Source organism: Cryptotermes secundus, unplaced genomic scaffold (genome assembly GCF_002891405.2).
Source record: "Cryptotermes secundus unplaced genomic scaffold, Csec_1.0 scaffold463, whole genome shotgun sequence".
NCBI lineage: Eukaryota > Metazoa > Arthropoda > Insecta > Blattodea > Kalotermitidae > Cryptotermes > Cryptotermes secundus.
This window is the reverse complement of record NW_019735561.1, coordinates 728,141-751,803: the sequence shown is the minus strand read 5'-3', so window position 1 is coordinate 751,803 and position 23,663 is coordinate 728,141. Positions and strand designations below refer to the sequence as shown.

The window sequence follows — 23,663 nt, the reverse complement described above, 5'->3', positions numbered from 1 at the left end:
GATCATGAAATGGGTCATTACAACAACTGGGCACAGCAGCGGCATTGGCATATTATAGCAATTCTTCAGTGCCACTTACTATGCTACAAAACACAAAAACAAATTCCTATTATGTACCAATGGCACAAAGTGCTTCTTCCTTGCATATAAATTCTGTTAAATTATGCAAAGAAAAAAAACACGATTTCTATTATAAGGTGAAATATTTGTAAATTAGCTACAAATAAACTATACAACTTCAATGAAAACTTAACAACAAATGAAGACATACAATCAAAAGGTCCTGTGACATTCCATAATTTCTTGAAAGGCAATCAACAAGTGGCTCAAAAGTTTTCTTACTAATACAAATACTAAATGGCCATACTAATAAACCCCCGAGTCACCATTTTTCATCTTAATTTGTGCTCAGATTTGCCAAAATTTACAACCCAAATTTCAAATTTGGATCCATTGCTTTGGTGTAAATGATTTTCTTTTCCACTTTCTTCTTTCTCAGTTTGAGATCAGCAAATGTATTTCCATAATTTTTATTGCCAACTTTCCTATTAGCTCCTACAGACAAAACCTGATCTCAGGTGGTCACACAGATGTAGTTATGATTTAGCTCTATCTAACAGACTCAACTGAGGGCCTCCTCAACCTTGCACAAATGAGGGTGGGGACAGATCTAGTTTTCAAAACATTCTGTTCTTTTAGAATGTTAGATGATGTGTAAAGTTCAGAAACTCAGCAATCCCAAGTGTAATACACTTCTGTCAGAATAATTTTGAACTGACCTTATTTGTACTGTTAGAATGGAATTCAGTTTGTGGTAAAAGTTAGCAATATAAAGCTGATTATTAATTTCAGCAGTGTCCAGTGTGCACAGTTCCACACACCTCCTTACTCATGAGGAGAACCCCATAAGAATCCATGATTTAGGAGTGTACCACATATCTGTGATGCTATGAAGTACCTGGATGTTCAAGTATGAAACAGTGACCAGACTTGTTTGCTGCTTCATGACAGCCTTGTTTCTGTTCATTTTATAGTTACTGGTTTTTTAAAACTAATAGTTCTGTACCAAACATCTGCCTGTATAGCTTCCATTAAATTTAGAAGTTGAAAGCAATGTTCAATCATACCCAGAAGGAGATCATAAAGATGCTGGATTTGCCTTGATAGTGACTTTTGCTTCACCTCATATTGCCACTTACCACTTGCCAGGGAGGTTTTATCTGCTATGGTGTGACCTACCCTTGGTAGTTCCTTTTTTCCAGCTGTGTAAACATAACCCTTGACACTTTACAATACAAAACCCTCAACTTGAATTTTTTATAATCATACTGTAAACAAGTAATACATTGTATGTGCAACACACTGCCAAGATTTTGAACTTAAAAAAGGAAAAGAAATGTAAAATGAATGAGAGAAAAAGAAACCTGATCTATACACACTTCACACTAGTCAATGCCATTTTACAAAACCCTGAACTTGCTGCCCAAGTGAATGCAATAGAGAAAAACTGGATAGATGGCTAGTATTATGCTGTTTCTCTTGCATAATGCTGGCATCCAGACAAGAAAATGCCACCTATTACTTTGGTAAAAGTTCCAGCCATCTACCTTGTCATACCAAGAGGTTATACACAACTAAAATCAGAGCGTGTAATGGTATGCCACACCCATTAAGTTATCACTGGTCAATGATGGAATATTGTCATACCCAGCAAAAGGGTTCAATACACTCTGAACACCATATTCTCCTTCATAAATTTGCTGTGAGCTCTCCTCAATGATTCTACTATCCTGCTCCCCAGTCCCTACTGCAACACACACACCGTGCACATCATTAGACAGAAATTGTGTGGAGACACATGCACAGTGGATGCTGGAACCTGAGACATGGTGAGTGGCAAGAAGCCTCAGCCAGCAAAGGCAGCCTCAGAATCAACTAAGTATAAATCATGTGAGGGCATGGAAAAAAAAAACTGGGGCAAGATATTATGTAACAACTTGGCCATAGCTATTCTTTCACAAAGCAGTTCATTATAATTCTTTATGAAAAGGCAGAACAATGTGCCCATGACAGTTTGTCATCTTCCTTCATAATTATCTCTCTCTGGTTTTGAACATTTCACTGCCAAGCACAGAATTTGAATGAAATACATGCAGTATAACATAACACCCTACTTGTCAGTCATAACAATTCACTTTTCACAGACAGGAAAACAAAGGCACTTCTTGAGACTGTTACAACTCTACTTCTAACATCTGTTTCTTACTGCAAAAATTTACTTTTATGCAAGTCACATAGCAATCAAATCTCTCCAGCTGTATCTGTCTTCCCAAACCTTCTCCACCTCCTCCTAAACATCCTCCAACATTCATCCAGCCTTACATGCTGACACCTTTCCTAACCTGCTGTTTCTATCTCGATTTAAGTCTTCTACATGAGCATCTTTCTTTTATTGTCATGTTCAAAACAATGTTTGGGATTCTCTATTCACAATTAAATGCATCCGGACCATCTTATTCCATTATTCATTAATTTAATTTTCTATGCATTTCTCTCCAAATGCTATTTATTTTTATTATTACTTTTTAGCCTCTCTCTTGGTTTTTCTTTCTATAACCCCTAAAATTTCATCTCAGCTGCTGTCAGTCTACACTACACCAACAGCACTAAAACTTATAACAGAATTTCATCATCAAAAGGCTCACAATTCAAAATTACTGTTAACAGTTCCAGTTAGTTATTCATTTGCTGTGTGGCAGGGTTACAATGACTGTCCTGAAAGCACTGAAAACACCACCAAATTTGTATTGGTATAATATTAATAAAAACACAGTTTTTATATAACTACATTCACATAAATAATAGCGTCACTGTGTAGAAGGTATCTGTGTTGCAGTACCTGTTAGCCAGGCACACATATATTGACTAAATTTCACATTGGAAAGTCTGTTTCCTAGAAACCTAGCTACCAGGACAGTCAATAACCACCACTAACTTACTTCAAGGTATGTTTAGAACTCAGTCAAGAAGTAAATAAGGATGAAAAACAAAGTAATAACTATGATCTCATCATTATGTTCAGAACGGCTCTAGAGAGAGAGATTTAGAGGTGGAACTGACTCACTACAGACTGTATTGATGGAAGGCTCCGGCTATCAAAATCAAGAAATGGTCTCGCTGATGACATGCCTAGATCCTTCCATTAGCAATAATATGAACCTGCCCGATATAATCTCATACATAAATTTTTACGTGAAGATTAAAGAGCATATGTTTTGTTTGCATTGCAAACTAACAAATATTTTCATTTCATTACAAAATTTTCAAAACTTACATTTATACCAATGTTGTTAAAATCACACAAACATAGTAAATGTTATAATTCTGACACCACACAGAAGTTTTAAATGTTCTAAACATTCACCTTGGCAGCCATATTTGCATTACTATTACAAAGTCATGGTGTTATGAAGCTCTTTAACATTTCTGGCTCTGAATGGGAAGTGCTTACTTCTTGAACAACTTAAAGACAGTCAAGTCTTCTAATTACACCCTTAACCACAACAGTTCTATTACTGGTTAATATATCTGTTTTGAAGAAAACAATTAAAATCTGGATATGATGGTTTAGTTTAGCAGATGAGTATCTGCAGGAATGTAATTACCAAGCCACTGTCTAGCAATGGCAGTCTCTTCTGATTCCCATTATTCCAGCTTTCAGGCATCATGTCATATGGCTCCCTCGTTAATGCTGCTCATCCAAAGTTGTTAGGGGGGAACACACAGACATATGGACAGCATTATCTCATAAGACTACATCTAATTTTTTTCAAATATAGAAAGTGGGCTAAAAACTTAAACCAGCAATATGTAATGTAGATGGCTATACTAAATATCAGATTAGGTTGGTGGATAACAGCAGCACCATAAAACTGTCATATTGCAAAAATGAAACAAATCAATTCTTCCTTATATATGTCCTCTCACAAGTGCATGAAGTTGATAGGTCACACTACTGAGACATGTGCTGTTTGACTTAACACAGTGAAATATATTATTAGTGATGGCATCTAGCTGGACTAAATACACTACATAATAAGACAGCAGTTATAACACATGTGCAAATGATCAATTCTGTAGCATTTTCTCCCCTTTGTTTAATTATCTTCAAAATCATAAGACAAACTTGTTCCTGTGCTTAACTGATTAAGCAACATGCCATGAAGACATCTGGGGAAATGGAGATACAGCTCAACCCATTCTTAACCATGGCACTAGATTAGGGTGATATGTCATCTTCATGACCTAACTGCACTACTTCCAGCAAAAAGGCCCCCAGTACCCACTGGACAGGAGGCCAAGCAGTCATACAGCTGATTTGGATGCCATGGTGAAGAGGTAGAGTCTCTTGCCTCTGCCAGGAATCAAACCCCATTCCAGCCATATAGCCCATAACCTACTGCTATACTGACTTATCCCAGCCCTCCAAAACTATAAGACTGGAAGAAAAGTAAACTGTGATTAAAACGTGTGCTTCATTTTTCTCTATAACTTTTGCCTGAAACGTTCTCTTCTCTGATAACTACTTAGCAAGTTAAGCTTGAGAAGCGCATACAAATGCATCTTCAAGTAAAGTGTCTGTTATTACTGCCAAATTCTAAATGAAACTGGAATTTGTTGATAAATATTAGTAAAATTTACAAACCTTAAATTCATGACATATTATTCCATATAGATTTTAAAGGGTTCTGTCGATGGAAGAATTCCAAAAACCCATTAATTCTGAATATTATTCCATGGTTCTCAAGTTATTAGACGTGGACAGATGGACAGACAAAGAAGTAGGGAACTTTTGACTTTGAATGCACCAAAAAAGGTTATTTAAATTAATAATATTGTAGTGTGTAGACCTGATACTACGTAATGATTGCAAACAAACAGGATCCTATGGCAATGAAAAAACAGAGAACAGAGGAACTGTTGTAAGTGGTGTTTCTGTGGCCTGTGCCATGACTGTTGCTATGCAACAGCATAGTAAACACTTTTCTGCAGCAACAAATCCCAACACAATAATGCAGGAACTGTTTGAGGTGTTTTCTGTGTGGTCGGTGCCAAGGTGTTATCAATGAGACAAGTTTAGAAGTTAACTGAGAGAACATTTTAAGAAAGGCAATAGTCAGTTGTAATGGAGTCTGTGAAGAGCAGACTTAGTTGGTGCAGTTGAGAGCCAGTGGGCAACAAACTGGGCCTAGAAGCTGAAGAATCTCCACTGTCAGAAGACTGTTATCAGAAAACTAGTGGAGACTGCAACAGGCTGAGAACACTAGTCTGTGTGCAATAGTGATTTGTGAAGTCTAGGAATGAGTTGTATAAGTGGTCAATAAATAGAGTCACCAATTCAAGTTACTCACACACGTGACAATATGATCAGCTGCCAAATATTCTTTGTATTAGAAAGTATGCATGACAAGTTCTAGGGAAAAAAATCTTACAATTATTTTCAGGGCAAGAATGCAACTGTTACTTTAAAATTAGTCTGTTTTCTTTCTAAGTAACTTTGGTTTTCAACATCAACAAAAAGAAATATGTCCTGCCATCTCCTGACACTTAGAGCTAACCATTTGTAATTCCTGCAGGCTTAGTTTCCAACAAAAATACAAGACAGAAGACCTCCCCAATGAAAGGCTCAGCATTAACAACTAGAAAAAAAACAATTCTGCACTGTGCTACATGTAACACCTGGAGAACTGAGTGGAGACTAGAAAAAATGACACTAAATAGAATTATTTCATTGAGAATATTAATCTTTCACATTCACAATTTATATATCATGAATCCAGCATCAAGATAACATGATTTATCCAAGATTAATGTAATTAAAATTCATAAAAATCATTAACAGAACCTACTTCTAACATCAGAAAATTTACACCTACCAAATCCTGATACCATTCGTGGCAAAAAAGAGAGAGAGAGAGAGAGAGAAATAAAGAAAGAAAAAAAGGTTCTTCAAATTCCTTGCATAAGAATCAAGGATATGTTCACTTTTGTAATAAACCTAATTTAAGATCTCAGATAAACACTGCTCATGAAGGTAGTAAATGCAATTAGTTCTGATTCTGATAAGGCAAAGAGTATTTTGTCCAGCTATATAGGGCCTATATTTAACAAATCTAGTGACTCATAATAATATATAAGAATTCAAGAATGAATGAATACAGAAACTTTACATTCTTAACTACTTCAGCTCCTTGAGACATAATCCTCTGATAAGTAAACACACATGATTTATACAAAAATGAAAGGACACATATACAGCACCATTCTCTATATTTGTTTCAGGTATTATGCATGGGCAGTTACGTCTGCTTGAACTTACAACATCAGTCATGTCCTGCTATTTACATTTACTCAGTGGAACCAATTCAAATTTGTATATTCTCTTTGCATTTTCAGTCATTTATGGGAGTCAGTCAGTAAACAGGTCATACCTGGAAGTAAAACATCTTTTTTTAACAGATATATTTGGTTTTCTGTATCACTAGGTAGCAGCACAGTCCAGATTCATAGTCTAGGTAGCACACACACATGTGCATGTTCAGAGACTGGTTTCAATAGTCAAAATGGTGAGTGTGCTCGAGGTGTACAATACTGAAGAGCAGCATTCTGTGGTGCATTTTCTGTGGGAAAAATGACTCAATGCAAAGGACATTCATGAAGAAATGCTTCCTATTTACGGTGGGAAGTGTCTGTCATGTAAAACAGTTCACAACTGGGTGGCAAATGTTTTGCTGATGATGAAGTGGTTGAAACAAAGGTGCAGAAGTGGCTGAGATGACAGTCAAAAGACTTCTGTGCTGCACGTTTTGACGCACTGATAAAGTGATGGGACGAGTGGATCAATGTTGATGGAGGACATGTCAAGAAATAAATGTTTTTTCCAGGTTTGACTATCATACATTTTACGTTTTATATCCATTTGTGATCTATTTACTGACTCTAGCTTGCATATCAGCCTTCTGGTAGCAGCCATGGTGATACAAATGAAATGCTAGCGACCACTGGAGGTTTGGTAAAATTCTCACTAATTTAGAAATGTATGATACAATGGCTACAATATATTAATTTTTCCTGAGACATTCTACATTCCTGCCAATTATAAAAACATGAATATTACATGAAGCCTATAAAATACCGGTATAACAAGGCACAAACCACAAAATCCTAAAAAGCAAGTTTAAATAACATGCAACATTCATGAGAAGCATATATAAAAATACCGTATTTACCTACACAGTTTTCTCTATCCAATTTTGCAAGAGAATTTATATTTTACCTCCTTTCACAATTACCAAAACAATCACCCCCCCTCAAATACAACACTAAAGAAATTACACTACTGCATTTCCTTCTACATATTGCTTTCCATTACATCCTAAGGATCTATTCTTTTTTCCAGCATGCTGTAATACCAATCGCTGCTTCACACCAAAGAATTTCCATTTCATGACAAAATCATGCAATTAAAAAAAATGACCTGACCTCTAACAACTGAATATTCAATCATTTTAACAGTATGTATGCTATCCATACAATCAAGTGTGATGCAAAAGACAACTGACATTTTGAAGTAATACTGGTTGTTTTACATATGTATTATATACATACACACATATGTAAGTCCTCAAAAGGTCAGACTACAGGGAAAATTACTCCTTAATCTTGCACTCTAAAAAGTCACAGACACATTATCTTGTACTTCTAATTCACAGCAGAAGAACTTTCAAAAAGTTCTAAAATCACGCAAGTATATACATTATATCAATGGGTTTCAGTACCACTGAAATAGCTGAAGTGGCACTCAGAAGGCGAAAAGTGAGGTTCAGGTCTCCACAGCTTACAGCTGATGAGGTCCATTTCTTTCTTGTATAGTTATGTGCCACCTGAAGGGCCAGAATCCAGCCTGCAGCCCATACGAACATGTCAGTAAAGAATCCACACAGAGTACCTAAGCCTTCACCTCTGTACTACTGCATGCGACATGAAGACCCCATCCCAATGTGCAGTTCTCTACAGGTTCAGCGAACGAGGTTTGAGAGTGGTGGTCATATTGAGAAGTTTGTGTGCTTGTTCTGTAAGTTCCAACTGATCCTGGGTCTTCCCACAAGCTACCATCTCCCATCTCACGTCGAGCTGAAAGAAAACACTACTTGTCAAGAAAGTGCCAGAATGCAACAAAGGTGAAAAATCTTTGAAACCCCAGCTATTGACATACCTGTGACTTTAGAGGGCGTTTACCAAGGATAAATACAAAAAGATCATTAGAAGAAAAATAGTTTGATACTGATGGAGTTTGGCTGCTCATGAAAAACTACTCTAATTCCTTGCAATCTGGCCCCAAGCTGTAAAACTGTGATACATGTTGACCTTACATCTGGTTGAAGGTTGCATACATAGACAATCAAGACTAGATAAAATTTAATTTCTTAGAAATGATGTACTGGACATAAAAAGTGTGAATATTAAATGTTTCCCTCAGTCACATCTAAATTCTTTCCTTGTTATGCATTATTTGTAAAAAGCATATAAATTGAACATAATGTACAAAGGGAAGGACATACAGGTTTCAATGTTCATCTCTGAAACTACTGAATCAATTCTGATCATACCTTGTACTTGCAAGGTCTATACTTAAGCTATTTGACGAATTTAATCTTGATTCATATCCGTCCAATATAACACCTATTTTACATGAAGTCCAGATCAAACTGCAATGATTTTTGTAAAAAAAAAATTTTCACAACAAATACCCAAACACAAAAATATACACAATTTCTATTTCAAACATGTTTCAGCATGGTAAATATTTAAAAAAAAAACAAAGAAAAATTATGACTAGGCAATGTAAGATGTAGTGTAATAAACCTTGTCACAATGTATTTGTATCTACAAGTAACCATTTCTACAACAGGATGGCTGTTCAGCTAATTTCAGCCATTCACAGGAAAAACATTAACCAAATTCACTGTGCAACATGAAGCCAAATATCTGCAGCTGCCTAACAGTGGCATGACTACATGCTAACATGCAACTATACAGAATGCTTCCTTTCTCTCTGAAAATAAAGCAGCAAGTCCTATCTACTATCCTTACAGCAAACCTCTACAAATAAAATCCACCAAAATAACATTCATGCTACAAATGTTGAAGTGTGGAAAAAATTTCATCATCAGTACTGGTATAATACAAGAAGTTCATCAGAAATACTTCTTATTCAAGAAAACAAGAGGCTGCTTTTCAAACAGGGTCAACTACATGACACTACACAGTATCCTGAAGTTTGGAGAAAAGGTGTATGTTCAACATACAAAAACACATTCTTTCACACGTGTGTGAAAATACCATTCCTCTACAATGTAAAAAGGTCCAAACAAACATCTCTGAATGACAAAAAATACTTAATCCATGAAATGAAAACAAACGACAATGCTTTCATGGCAGTTTGTAAACAATATTGTTTCTTATCTTAAGTGATGACTGTAGTTGGCTGGTTAATATTTAAATTAAATTGGCTGTCTGCATTTTCAAGAGAAATAACACAAACAGTGGCCTCATGCCAACACTTAATAGTTCTAGACAATGACATGGTGTGAGAATTCCATGATATGACTGGGTGAGGTTACAGAGGTCAATCTACACCACAACTTCAGAATGAACAATATTAGCAGCTTAGTCCAGGTAGGAAATGATGCTACAGACTGTTGCTATGAATGGGACACCATAAAAAGGCCTCATCAGTCTTATCTGTGAGTCTGTCCCATTAAGACAATTTAGAAAAGTGGCCTTGAAAAGGAACCTACACTCCCAGCCTCGCATCCACCAACTAAATGTCCACTGTCTTGTGGTTTAAAAGCATGAATATGGCAATATGCCACTGTTAGTCAAATTGCCTTGACAATGCAGGCACACCAGCCACAAATTAAAACTGAAAAGCACTTTAATATATTTTTCTGGCACACTGTGCATTTAATTCCACATTCAGCTGGAATGCCAATTCAAAAATGAAACAGTAAAACAAGCAAAAAGTAACTTAATACAGAATGATTATTTTGTTTTTCAACATTAAAGTCCACGTAATTCAAATACTGTTCTAGATGTATCTGTAACATTCAGGAAACAACTATACACCCTGCAAATGGTTTCACGCAGAGGCCACAGTGAGAGTTACATTCAATTCTACCAAACTTCAGGACAAATAAAACGTTCTTCTCATTCTATAACTTCAACACAAAACATTTTTTCAGTTACTGATTTCAAGCTTTCATGGTGGTTCATTATTGATGTTATTTCTGTTCTTGAGCTGTTACACCATTTGATTGTGAGAACAAATGCCAATGGGATTTCTGCACAACTTTCCTGGGCTACTGGCATTACTGGCCTGGATGAGACACCAATTCCACTCTATCACACAAACACCCACTAATAACAGGAATAATACTGATCCAAACAACAGCAACATGTATAATCAGAGGGGTAATACACTAAAGATTTGGATTCTAACACATCCTTTTCAGTCATCATCAGAGGTACATTTGTATTATTTATCTAAGGACTGGAATTAAATGAAATATTCTATAAACCAGTTGCTTTTTGAAACAGAGTGCTACATACAAACAGAAAATCACCTATCAACACATTTCGACCCTGAAGATGGAGGCAGCACACCTTTGATATGTCAGAGACGTCGTCCACAACCACACAGTGTACGAACCCAAGAACATAAATTTTTTCATTATATTGCAATCTCATGAAAGAACAAAGCAATATACTGCATATCAGCAGATTGTGAGACTGAAATTTCATTTCCCCCTACAATCCTCACCAACATCTTTAGGGACTTCTGAATTAAATGCAGCAGTCATAGATGTTACATAAATGAGGCCATTCCCATGCCTACCTTATATAGTTCTGAGCACAGAATAAAGACAGCCAGTAATGAATAAACACAATAGGAAAAATAGGTCATGAATAGTTTGCAGATACTGAGTTTTTCAACAATTGTAAAATGAACAAAACTAAACAGTGTTACTGTTGTGAACAAGAAGGCCTATGCTATGTGTACAGAATGCACCAATCCTACAATTCACCCACTAAACTTAGTTCACTTCAAGTACATCAACAAATTACTTTCATCAATATCACCAAAATTCATAAAAACATTTTGTAATAATTCTGTTGTGTCCCTTGCTCATGGCCTATCACGTCTGTGCGCTAGATGAGATGCCCAAAGACATGTTTAGTCAAATTTCTTGCATGTCCTTTATTGAGATATCCTTCTGCTTTAGCACTGCCACGATGCATAGGGAACTGGAGGCTAGAATCCACACATTCTTTAATCTTAGCACCAAATGAAGATGAGTTGATCAGGTTATCACTATAGGTGCTTCATCCTGAGGAGTCATTGGTACTCTATGGATTGGACGTTGAATGGTTCCAGGCCTGGTCTGGATGTGATGGCAAAGGGGAAAAACAACGCCCATACCAGGAATCAAACCCATCATCCAGCTCACCATCACTTCACAGAATCAGCTGTCCTAGCTCAGAGTGTAAAATATGGATGACATACAATATTGATTTTATGAAATTCTATAACCCATGCCTAAAACTTTCCATGATTAGTAAAAGACTGTTCCAAGTAAATTGACATGATCAAAACAGAATCATTAAATGTACATATTTTAGACTAAATCTGACATTTTGAAGTTTGAAAATGAATAGCTTAAGATCATACATCCTAACCTGCATTTTGGGGGAACTCCCACTTATCTTCAGGGTAGCACAGTAAGCTGGAAGGGAGGGAGTGATACAGGGAACTGAGACCAAGAACTGGGGCTAAGAGTGAAGGTGAAGGAGCACCATCCATTATGTGCCTCTTTCATCCAGGTAAGTCAACTACTGGTGAACAGGACACTCATTCTTTCCACCACATCCAGATACATGGACCATATCAGCAGACAGGCAACAGAGACTGAGCTCCAGCCTAACGTGAATAAGAAAGATACCCTCTGCTTGAGAAAGTTGTGGAAGCATCTAATCTACTCCCTGGAAATCATAGGATATCTACTTCTAAGGACACTGTGATTTGGGGTCTCTTTACCATGGCTTTTACCAGGGCCCATTACGAACTGTCCCCTTCAGGACCTTGGACAATAGACCATTTCAGGGCTTTCATCCTTTTTACTTCTGTCCCACCTACTGTTTCTTTCCACTTTCCTTCACTGAAACCTGCCATTTTAGTCTGACTTCTACATAACTTTATTTTCTTCTGTTTAATTTTATATCGTGTTCTCAGCTCCTGCCTCTTATTTTTAAAAGTATTTTTATTCTTTCTCATTATTTTTACTTCATTACATTAATTTCAGTTTAAGCTATATTACATATTGTCTCTTTATTTTATTCATCTTTACATTTTCTCTTAACCCCCTTTCCTGTCTGAACCTTTCAGTGCAACATACACGTATTCCTGATCACTTCACCAGTTCACTCCTACTCAACTCCTGTATCACAGACCATTCTTTTTGTGTGCAGCTTAATTTATCTTGAAGATAGAAGCAGAAGGTTCCTCCAAACTGTTGGCAAATATCCACTATACAGTATATCCCACAAAACAGTAATCTTTTTAACTTCAATAATAATCAGCAACTAGAAGACTGAATCTAATAATCAGGCCAATTAACAAACCAATTATAATGGTATTACTAAAAACCACACTTCAGTATAATATATAATAGAATTATAAAACCAAAACAATAAAAGAATAATGAAATAGGAGAAAACTACGAAGGACTCACCTTGGGCAGTTTCCGTTCATGTGTTACGTCTCCAAAGTGGATCCGCTTGACAGCAGAATGCCTCAGGTGAATACCAGGGTTCTGGACAGGGACAATACCAACAACTACATACAACCACCAACATATAAACATGATAAACCACACCACCACCACACCGTGACTGCATAACTACAAGTTTAGATTTCATGTCCTCTATACTATACCAGTCGTTCTGGAACTATTTTATCATCAGAAACCCTCTGTTCTAAAAACAATGACAACATATATAAAGATACAAAAGGCCAGTATGCACAAAAAAGTAACAAGCTTTTTAAGATTTTAAATCTTCGTCTGCAACACACCTTGAAGAAACGTTTTTCAATTTCTTACCAAAAATTTACTCTACATCTATTCTTAGGTTATTAATGGCACTGTTTCAACTACAAAGAAATGGAAGATGAGCTAATAATGCAGTAGCACAGTACTACAACTGCTGAGGCAGTGGGGGTGAAGGATTATAACACCTCAGAATCAAGGCACTTGAAATCTTCAGAAAAAAGTGTTGCAGGCAGATGAGTAAGTGATCCACTATGTCACTTAGGATTAATCACAGTGCTAAACATTAGTTGCTGTAAATGGAGAGAAGAATGGATGAGAGTTGATCAGCATGTTAGTCATAATCCAGTTATTTAGAAAATGTCTGAATTATGGGATCACGTCTCCTACTGCTTATCTACGTACATACACATATAATAATGTAAAAAGATCAACAGCAGTGCAATGAATTACTGAACATCCTACAGTTCCATGAGAATGGGTCATTAGTTACTACCACACAGTCATAACCTCACTTATAAATCCAAAGAGGAAGCGAAGTTATATTAATTTGAAATGTAACTCCTCTTACCCAATACTATCATTTGAAGAAGGCTGGACTGTGCGAATGGTGACTGCAGCACTACTGCAGGAGGTGGGTTTGACTAAGGGATGAGTAGGAGCTACGCTGCTTATGGAAAGGGTCAAAATCATCCTCCATTCAATTAATGTCACCTTCAGGTATGTGTGATTGTAGGACTAACCACCCTCACAGGTGGCGGGTCTGTGACCAGCTTAACTTAGCTGACCAAAGTATGACAACTGGTGACGGTGGCCAATTTGGGTGTACCCAAAGCACAGGACTACTAAAACCACTTACTCACGGAGCTGCCAATTCTGCAGCTACTCAAGAATTTCCCAGCATTTTATGGAACCTGAAGGTTCATTACTGTGTTCACAAAAGCCGCCACTGGTCCCTATCCTGAGCCAGATCAATCCAATTCATACCATCCCATCCTATCTCTCTAAGATCCATTTTAATATTGTTCACCCACCTACGCCTTGGTCTTCCCAGTGGTCTACTAAACCACTTACATCAAATTCTTGCTTCACAGTTTAGTGACAGAAGATTGTGTGTAGCCAACATTTTGTACACTTGTAATTTTAACAATTTTGTCACAGTGTGGACTTCCTGACATTCTACATTAGAGAGTCATGAGACATAATGACTTTCTGGCTTGATTGTAATTCAGCACCATCATTATCAAGATCTTCTGCAGTTAGTATATTTCTTGTTCATCTCTACTTTATAAATTATCATTTCTTTCACTATCAAGTAAAAGGAAAACTGATGATATCACGCATTCTACAAGGTCAGCATGGTGGCAGAATTCACCTTACCATCAATAATTATTGATGGTAAGGTGAATTCTGAAAAATTATAATTTTTCACCTGGTCCAACTGCTCTTATCAGACATCCAAGAAATGAGAAGGGCAACAAGAGGCAATGACTGTGCAGCAAAAATATATTTTATAATTCACAAAATTTCAAGAGGCCTGTCTACTCTTAAACTAGATTCCCTGAATATCAGAAATATGTGTGTAAATTAAGTGAAAATGAATTAACATTTTCAAAGAATGAAAAACCTTCATGCTTAAATTTGTGTGCATGATGAAAGTGATTTTTTGTCAATTCCTACAATATAAACTCATCTGAACCAATTTTTAGCCTACGTGCCTGATGTAGGCTTATGCAATCTCCACGCTGGCTGTGTGCCCATGTATTTCTCCCTATCAAATTTCAATGCCAGAACAAATCTTTATGGCATTTTGTATTTTTTATCATGCAACTGAGCCCTTCTCAACGGCATACTTCATAAATCCTTCCCATCAGTCTGTGTGTCTGTATGTGTCTCCCTCCTGCTGTTGTTAGGCAATGGCTTGGTCAAATATATTCCTCCTTTCAGTGCTAGGCAATGGCTTGGTAAAAATGTTCCCACGGCAACGAATATATGCAACAAGAGCATTGCTGGACACATTACTTTCAACACTGTCTGTGACTTATCAAAAAAAGAGTCTGTGGGTCTGTGTATATCCCCTCATGGTTGCTAGGTAACAGCTGGGTAAAGACGTTCCCATGGAAACAAAGAACTGTTGGAGACATTTTCTATGTGGTCCATGTTGTATCAAAGGAAAGTAGGTGCTTATTTCTTCCCAGAACTTCTTGTTACTTTCTGATGTCTGCAGCATATATGGGACAGTACTGTGTGAAAAAACTAATATGAAGATTTTTATGATTAACGACCCCATATGATATTTTTTGGGAATGTGTGTGTGTGTGTGTGTGAGTGAGTGAGTGAGTGAGTGTGCATGAACGCAATCCTCACAACTGCCTGAACAGTAGGGCGGATTTTATTCATTCTCAATATTTTAAGAATTTATCCATCATATGTCTGTGCCCAGTGAATATTAGGTCCAAAAACAGGGCCCCTTCAGTTATGCTGCAGAACATAAAAATGGCAATTTTGTCAAAAAACTGCTCATACAATTCTGATTATGTAAGATTTGAGGCTTTCACGGCAGTGACTATGAAGAAAGCAGTCTTCTGGGCTTTGGCGCCGTGTATATGTGGTGTTAACCGACGTTTCGGAGGAACGTATCGCCCCCATCTTCAGGGTTGAAGAAAAAGTATAGGTAAATCTGCAAGCGACAACACCGTGAGACACGGTAAAGCAGACCGTCTGCTTTACCGTGTCTCACGGTGTTGTCGCTTGCAGATTTACCTATACTTTTTCTTCAACCCTGAAGATGGGGGCGATACGTTCCTCCGAAACGTCGGTTAACACCACATATACACGGCGCCAAAGCCCAGAAGACTGCTTTCTTCAATTCTGATTATGTTTCAGGAATTTATGGAGAACATCTCCCTAAATAAAATTATATACATGATATCTTCACAAAAATAACAGTACGCACACTGAGTATATAACTGTAAAACAGTGATGTTAAAACCAACAAACTGTTCTTATGGGTTTCTCTGCCCATTGGCATTCAGTAACCAAGAACAGTTTATTCAGCAAATCAATTTTCTAGAATTCAAAGGAATTTTCTGCATACAGCAGACTAAGGGTAACAACATATCAATTTTCTTTGGAATTTCTTAACAACATACACATGCTTTAATCCAAAACTAAATATTACATGCAAAAGTACTAGCCAACGAACATGCACGCACATGCTATCTGGGTTAAACAAAGTTCTGTGTTTAGAAAACAGAAGATGTCTGAGATCTGAGGTACACAAAGCAGTAAAAATTATGGATCTTATGTAGTTACTATAGGATTCTGACGATGGTGTATAACACACAGAGATATTGGGTTTTTGGACTTTATCCATCGTCCTGGTTTTTTAAGATAACTAAGAAAAACACAACATTTTGGAAACTGGATCTGTTTCCGTCCTCAGGTGAGGGAAAAACACCTATTCTGTTGGGTCCCTTAGAAAGAGCTAGCCTCAATCACAGGATTGTGAGGACGGAAACAGATCCAGTTTCTGAAACATTGTGTTTTTCTTAGTTATCTTAAAAAAACCAGGACGATGGATAAAGCCCGAAAACCCAGTATCTCTATGGATCTTATGGGTTATGACACTGTAATTAAGCAGTAGATGAACAAAACCCAGAAGATATGTTGGTATGGTATATGGATCTTTCATTGCTTTGGTTCATTGATTCTCAGTGGATTTGCTCCTGGTTTATTTAGCCCTCTGATTGTCTGCCACAAATTGTTATTTCCCAATGATCACCAAAGAAGTGAAAATCTGACTTCTTCATATTACATGCAACATGTTTTATTCTCACAAGACCAACGCAAGCAACAGGAATGCATAATATTTCTTCCTCTTTCATGAAAACAAATGATAGCTTGACCACATGGTTAAAGTAATTCCATGTTTGCAACACACTGCACCTCCAACAAATAATTCACACAAACAACAAGATGGTAATGGTGAACGATAGATTTCTTCACAAAAACAATGAAAGTGTTAATGATACTATATCACGTGTTTACATTATATAGTGTCAAATGAGTAACACCACAATGATTATGAACAGTAATTTGGAACAGAGGTGGACCAATGCAGTAATGACCTACTATAACCTAGGTTTGCCTAGATAGAGAGAGAAGCACTATTAAAACTTCAGTAATCTCAGCTGCTCTCCCAGAATTACTACCACAGCCTTCAAGGCTTCATTTACAACAAAAATTCCAACCTACAAGTCTTGAAAAATGTATGATGCCTATTTTTCTCAAAAGCTTCAGCCTACATGATGAAGCAGCAAGAATTATACATTCATGTATCCATGATCTACTTCTAAATATAATTAACCGGCAGTTCAGATTCCAGCCATGTTACATAATCCTCATTGTAGCAGTGTTTTACATCACTGCCAATTTGCAACTTAACATAAAAAGGAAGGTTCCAAAGGGAGTCTGCAGATACATTTAAGCTCTATCTCCACACAGAACTTCACATGTATATCCAACATTCTGTTAGGTATCACCATCAAACCAAAAACTACACAGACAGTTTGTGCATTTGATGTGTTAATAACACCCTACAATAATAAATAAATAAATTAAAAAGCTAAAAAAAGGTAAAGCTATTGCTAAACAGGGCCACAGAGGCCCATAGAGCTGTGAGATGTTGAGGCTCCCACATTTTCTAGACAACTGGCTCACAGATGGCAGTGAGGTTGTCAGCCTTATGTGCCAGCCGCGCTTTACCCCAGGTAGACTCCTGGTACTCATTTCTGTCAGAGGCTGAGTCAACCCCAAGGCCACATTGCAGCTGGAAGGATTAAGTCAATTGAAAAATTCAATGACCTCAATAAAGTGGCTATATTTCAGTGACCCATTAGCACACAAAATTTTGGGATCCTATATAAAGTGGTGGGTGAGGTGTTGCTACTTCAGAAGTTCAGAAGTTCAGAAGTTTGTAATCTGTATGCTCAGTAGTTCAGTGCATTCACTAAGAAGTGATGCTCACCTTCGCGACTGAAGAGGACTGCTGCTGAAGCACAGGTGCCACTGCGGAGGTGAGGACTACTTCCTCTGATAGGACGTCTCGCACAATGGAGGGTGGTGAAAAGAGAACTGATGTATCCCCGCCAAGTGACTTGCTCTACAACAAATGAAACTGTAACTACAGAGTCTTCCTAAAACCAAATGATCTTGTCAGTAAATCTACACTTTTTACAGAACTGAGGTTTATAATCATGAGACTTGGAGTTTTCATGAAAGCCCATACTCACATAATCTTGGTGCAATTCTGGACACGAACATTTAGCAGTTTATTAACAAATGACATAATCTAGTTATGTTTATGATCAATATTTTATATACTGTTTTTGCAGTGAACAAGCTAGTTTCACTCAGCCAACAGAGCAAAGAGCTACAAGCTGGATAACCAGGTTTTCGTTTCTGGCAAAAACTTTTCCTGTCACCACAACCCTGGACTGTATTCAGTCTCCTATTCAACCAGTGGTCTAGAAAGGTGTTCTTTCACCTTAGCTAAGCAGGTTGAGATACAAAGCACACCACACACTACCATCTCATGGTGAGATCTAAAATGCATACAGCTTTACCACCATGCTACCAACATAACTTCTTGGCACAGGACTTAAACAGACTCATCTTTTGTAATAGCGATCTTTCAGTTCCTCTATGGAGGAAATGACATACAAAGTTCTGTAGGAAGTATCCTGATAGTACAGCAATGATTCAAAATATTGCAACAAAATTACATTCCATGGGATCAGTGCTGGAAAAAATTAAATCTCTAAAATGACATACTGACTTAAGAAGAAAAATGTGATGATATCAGTACTTGATTTGAAGCAAGCCCAAGTAAGTACATCTTTTAGCTCATCAGTGTGTGCAGGCAAAATTACATTTCACCTTGCTAAAAAGCAGCTAGAGCTACAAATTTAACAAATGATAAACTGTGGCCTTAATAAGATTACAGTTGTATAACCTTTTGCCTCCAAATTGTGAAACAAAAATTTTACACTGCAAATGGTTTAGTAACTGGCATTTAATGCACTTCTTGACTGAAACACATTTTATTTTGAAGAGATATGATTCACTTTAGGTGACTATGTAAACAGCCAACATAACAGACACTGGAGCACAGAAATCCTCATGCTGTTCATGAAATGTCACTGTACGATTTAAAAGTGGGGTTTGGTATGCAATTAGTGCAAGGAAGGTAACTGAGCTCCTGAGTTTTCATAAAACAATAAATTTCAATCAACTTTCTTTGATCAAATGACAAATGAAGAAAAATCATAAGACATTTTATGCCAAGTAATTCAATAGCACGTACTGCAAAAAATCTATGGATATATTAGATGGTTTTTCTGGCCTCCATGATCTCGTAATTCAAGTCTTTGTGACTTTTATTTGTGAGGCATGCTGAAAGAAAGAGTGTATTCAAGCAATCCCCATTCTTTGGAAGAACTTCAAGACAACATTATGCATGAAACTTTTGATATTCCCATACAGCAGCATCAGGGTGTGTATAAAAACACATTCTTGTAATGCAGGCATGCTTAGAAGAAGAGGGTTGGCACTTCAAGGCTGCTGTTAAACTACAGTGGAAAAGCAAGCCATGAATTATATTACTGTGTAAGAAGACAGCAATGTCAGCTATGGGAACCACTACGATAAACTGTGCACCCCAAATTCTGTAAAAGCAATCCCTACCGGTGTCTCCACTATGGAGGAAATGTCAGTGACTCCAGGTACATAAATATTTCCAGGGGTACTCCAAGAAGGTGCCAAAGCCTTTCTTATCCTCTTGTTGGGCTGAGTATTCTCTTTTCCAATGGGAAGCAACACCTTGCGCCTTGCTGTTATATAACCACTGTCCTGATGAACCTCCTGAAACAAGTATATAGGTATGATCTGAATACAGCACATCTAGTTCATGCTGAGACTCAGGATCATATATCCTCCAAAGGACATGGGTATAGCAATAATGAGTCAGGCCCACATTCAGGTGGTCCATGTTTCAAATACTGGCTAGGGCAGCCCATCCCAACTGAGGCATTTGCTGCTATTATCAGCTGGTGCAAATCATGTGACTAAAACTGTATGCTGCAAATTTTCAAACGGACCAAATGTCCTGTATCAGTTAGGATACTTACCTTAAAATAAACCAGAGCTCCAGATTCATGATTCACAATCTTCCCAATGAAATTACACTCTTACCCAAACATTAAAATCTATAAACAGCTAGGTGTACAAACGTCCATAAACTCTGGTTGACTATCAACTTCTGCTAATATTCTAAAGGGCATAACTGCCCTTGAACGACAGCTATTAAACTCCAACAAAAACATAAAATTCAAAACTTCAGAGTTGCAACTTCTAGCATCCCTCAGTTCATGAAATGTAAATTATTCAATGGTCACTCCTGGCATGATCACCAATCAGTTTCACGTCTGTAGAAGTCATCAGAAACTAAATCCAATCACCAATATCCAGAGTATATATCTGAAACTGCACAGAGTGCCATTTAAACCACTGTTAAAATATGATACTTTGTGACAGAGACAAAAGAAAGAAGTGGCAGAAATGAGAACCTTCAATGCATGGGAGACTAAGGGTTTAAAACAGAGTTGAAGAAATTACTACTTATTGAAAAATATGGAAAGACCATGTAGACAGCATGAGTGAAGGTAGGTGCGACAAGACCAGCATGGAATTATACAGAGACAAGGTGAGGAGTAAGGGGCAGATCTAGGAACTGCTTAAAAAATCATTTGTAGTCAGTAAAGGCATTAATCTGCCTATTCTGTAGACTGCAAAGAAAATAATACATAATATCAGCATGATTTGCCCATCTTTAAACTACAAGTTACACAGTACCTCAATGGCTAGAGAGGTTAAACTTCTCTGACACAGTGCTTGGCCTTCCTTTGTGGCCAAAAGATTGAACCATTATTAAAACACAAGAGTTCATTACTCACCTGCTGGTTTGAGTAAAGCAAACTGCTGTCTGTTTCATACTGAGAATCAGACATATCTTGTTCTTTCTTTATAATCTCCGTAAGGTCTTCAACTAGGCCAGTTGGGCTTTGTGGCTGGAAAGAAAAGGAAGAAACATCTTACTGTAGGCTTTCAGAGTCTTGAGGCAATTCCATTCTTGGGTTGTTACATAGCATGGTTGTGAGTACTGTGGCCAGTGTTTTGGACATACATGCTGACTCCACATTCAAGGTCAGAGGGGGGCACACACACCTGTGTGTGTGTGTGTGTGTGTGTGTGGGAGGGGGGTGCACTGCATTGAGTTATTTTGAAAAAGAATGATGAAAGTGGAGACAAAATGGGAATTGACACCATGTCTAGGAGAGCAGGAATGGCACAGCAATTCACTAAACCCACATTCAGCCCTGAAGATGGAGGTATCAGGCACCTCTGAAATATCAGTGACATCACACATGACCACATGCTTTAGCAACCAAAGAACAGAATTCACAACAATAATAAACAAATAATCTCCAACATAACATAAGGGCACAGCAGTCAATGCTTGCCACCTACTTTCATGCTCGTTTCTTGCTTGGCTTATTCTTCATCCCTAATGATGGAAGTAACATGTTCCTCCAAAATGACCACCAACTTAAAACAGACTACATGATGTCATATCCCAGAAAATATAACTCCTCATAACCACCTGTGTTAGAATGTCAAATCCTGCATAATTTGTGGTTTATGTAATGACTGTGCCAGTGGCTCAGACTACTGCATTGATTGACAAACAAAAAACAAACTCCATGCGTTGAGTCCACAAGTGAACTATACCAACCGAGCGACCGCCGCTTATCAGTGAAGTTAGTGCCAACTTTAGCGGATAGAGGATGTTGAGTGGTCAGTGCAATGGATCCCCACAGCCATTAATCTCAGTTTTATAGACCAGAGCAGCTATTTCCTTGAAAGAGCTCCTCAATTATCCTCACGAGGCTGAGAGGGTCCCAATCCAAACACCTACTACTTCTCAGAAAATCTGGTAGCACCAGGAATCAAAACTTGGACCTCTGGATCTGTAGTAAGGAACTCTGACCACTAGACCACAGAGGAGGTCCTGCACTGAATGACAGGAATATTAATAAATAATGCATTGGCAAGGATGCAGAAGGAAATAGTCAGGGCCTAATGTGAAGTCTCAACTTCACATTTGCCTGGAGGGACTAAGGAAAACCACAAAATCCTGTCAGGCTAACAAGTGCCCCAGCTGAGGTCTGAATTTGGCACCTCCCATATGCCAGTAAGCTGGGGAGGTCATGATTTATTATTAAGTACTATTTACGCATTCTCCTAGATATGACGAAGGAACCCACAAAAAAAATCAACTATACACTCAAACCACGTACCTCCAAATACAAGTTTGACAACTAACCACTTCATCAGTCATAAACAACCACAGCAGTTGAGTACACTTTAACCTATTAATCAACCATTCAACCAACCACTTCAATCAATCTGCTTGGACTGAGTTTCAGGACCTCAAAAACTGAGAATCATATTGTCATGCAGACCAACTACCACTTCATTAACACCTTGCCACACATTTAATACTTGCTGATGAAAGCGGAATGAATCTTTCTACAAGCATGTGTTATTATAGTTACAAAAAAATGCTCAGTTCTCAATGTGTTACCACAAATTAAAACACAAGCATTCAGAGAACTTCATTCTGTACTGAATATTTATTCATCAAAAGCACTCTCTAAAGCCTGAATATGTAGTAATCGCATATATCTTCCTGGTGATTTTGAAAGAGGGACTCCAAAGAATTGCTGACATACTCCACTCTTTATTAATTATGAGCCTATGATTGTAGGGAGACACCTGAAGCAAAAAGTATACAGAAATAACACATTTTAGAGGCATTGCAAATCAAGCAACTTATTACGTTAATGTGAGATGTGATGCTTAAGATCACTAACTCACTCATTCATGTTTATATCTTAGCCATCAGTCCATGAATGAAAATGTATATATTCTAATAACTGATCAGAATTTAGACTTCAACAATCCATTAGACAAAGTTTATATGCTAAATTCATTTGACCAATTTTATCCTAACAATCCATTAACAAAACAAAATCCACATCCTAATCGTTATTGAACCAGAATTTCATATTAACAATCAGTCAGTGGACCGAACACAGGCAAGTTATTCATGCAACCAATGAAGACATCTGATGCCATCCTGTTTCCTTCCTACAACAGGATTTCTAGAGTTCACTGCTAGAATCAGAGTGCTAGCAGCTTCTCCTGTCCGAGCCCCCAAAATTCAACATCATGAAAATTCTATTCACTCAAGAATCCTAAAATCGGCAAATTCCTCCTGTCATGCAAAAGCGAGTCTTGGCTCTGTGTCGCCGGATGCCTAAGGAATATGCTACGTCTAAAGGTGATCTCAACTCTGGTTTCTGGCTGGCCAAC

General features: G+C 37.5%; 1 protein-coding gene across 2 annotated transcripts in view; it reads right to left on the bottom strand.

Annotated features, from left to right (window-relative positions):
- Window positions 1-506: 506 nt before the first annotated feature.
- Window positions 507-23,663, bottom strand: part of LOC111869558 (myb-related protein A) — a 99,315-nt gene continuing 76,158 nt past the window's right edge. Inside the window, exons 11-15 of one of the 2 annotated variants that reach the window (XM_023861180.2) lie at window positions 21,182-21,295; window positions 19,914-20,090; window positions 18,196-18,330; window positions 12,852-12,932; window positions 507-8,193 (exon numbers count right to left, since the gene is read on the bottom strand). In XM_023861180.2, coding sequence (XP_023716948.1) covers window positions 8,071-8,193; window positions 12,852-12,932; window positions 18,196-18,330; window positions 19,914-20,090; window positions 21,182-21,295 — 630 coding nt within the window. In that variant the 3' untranslated portion in view covers window positions 507-8,070. The remainder of the gene's footprint in view (window positions 8,194-12,851; window positions 12,933-18,195; window positions 18,331-19,913; window positions 20,091-21,181; window positions 21,296-23,663) is intronic. The other variant, XM_023861181.2, reaches the window with a different exon arrangement.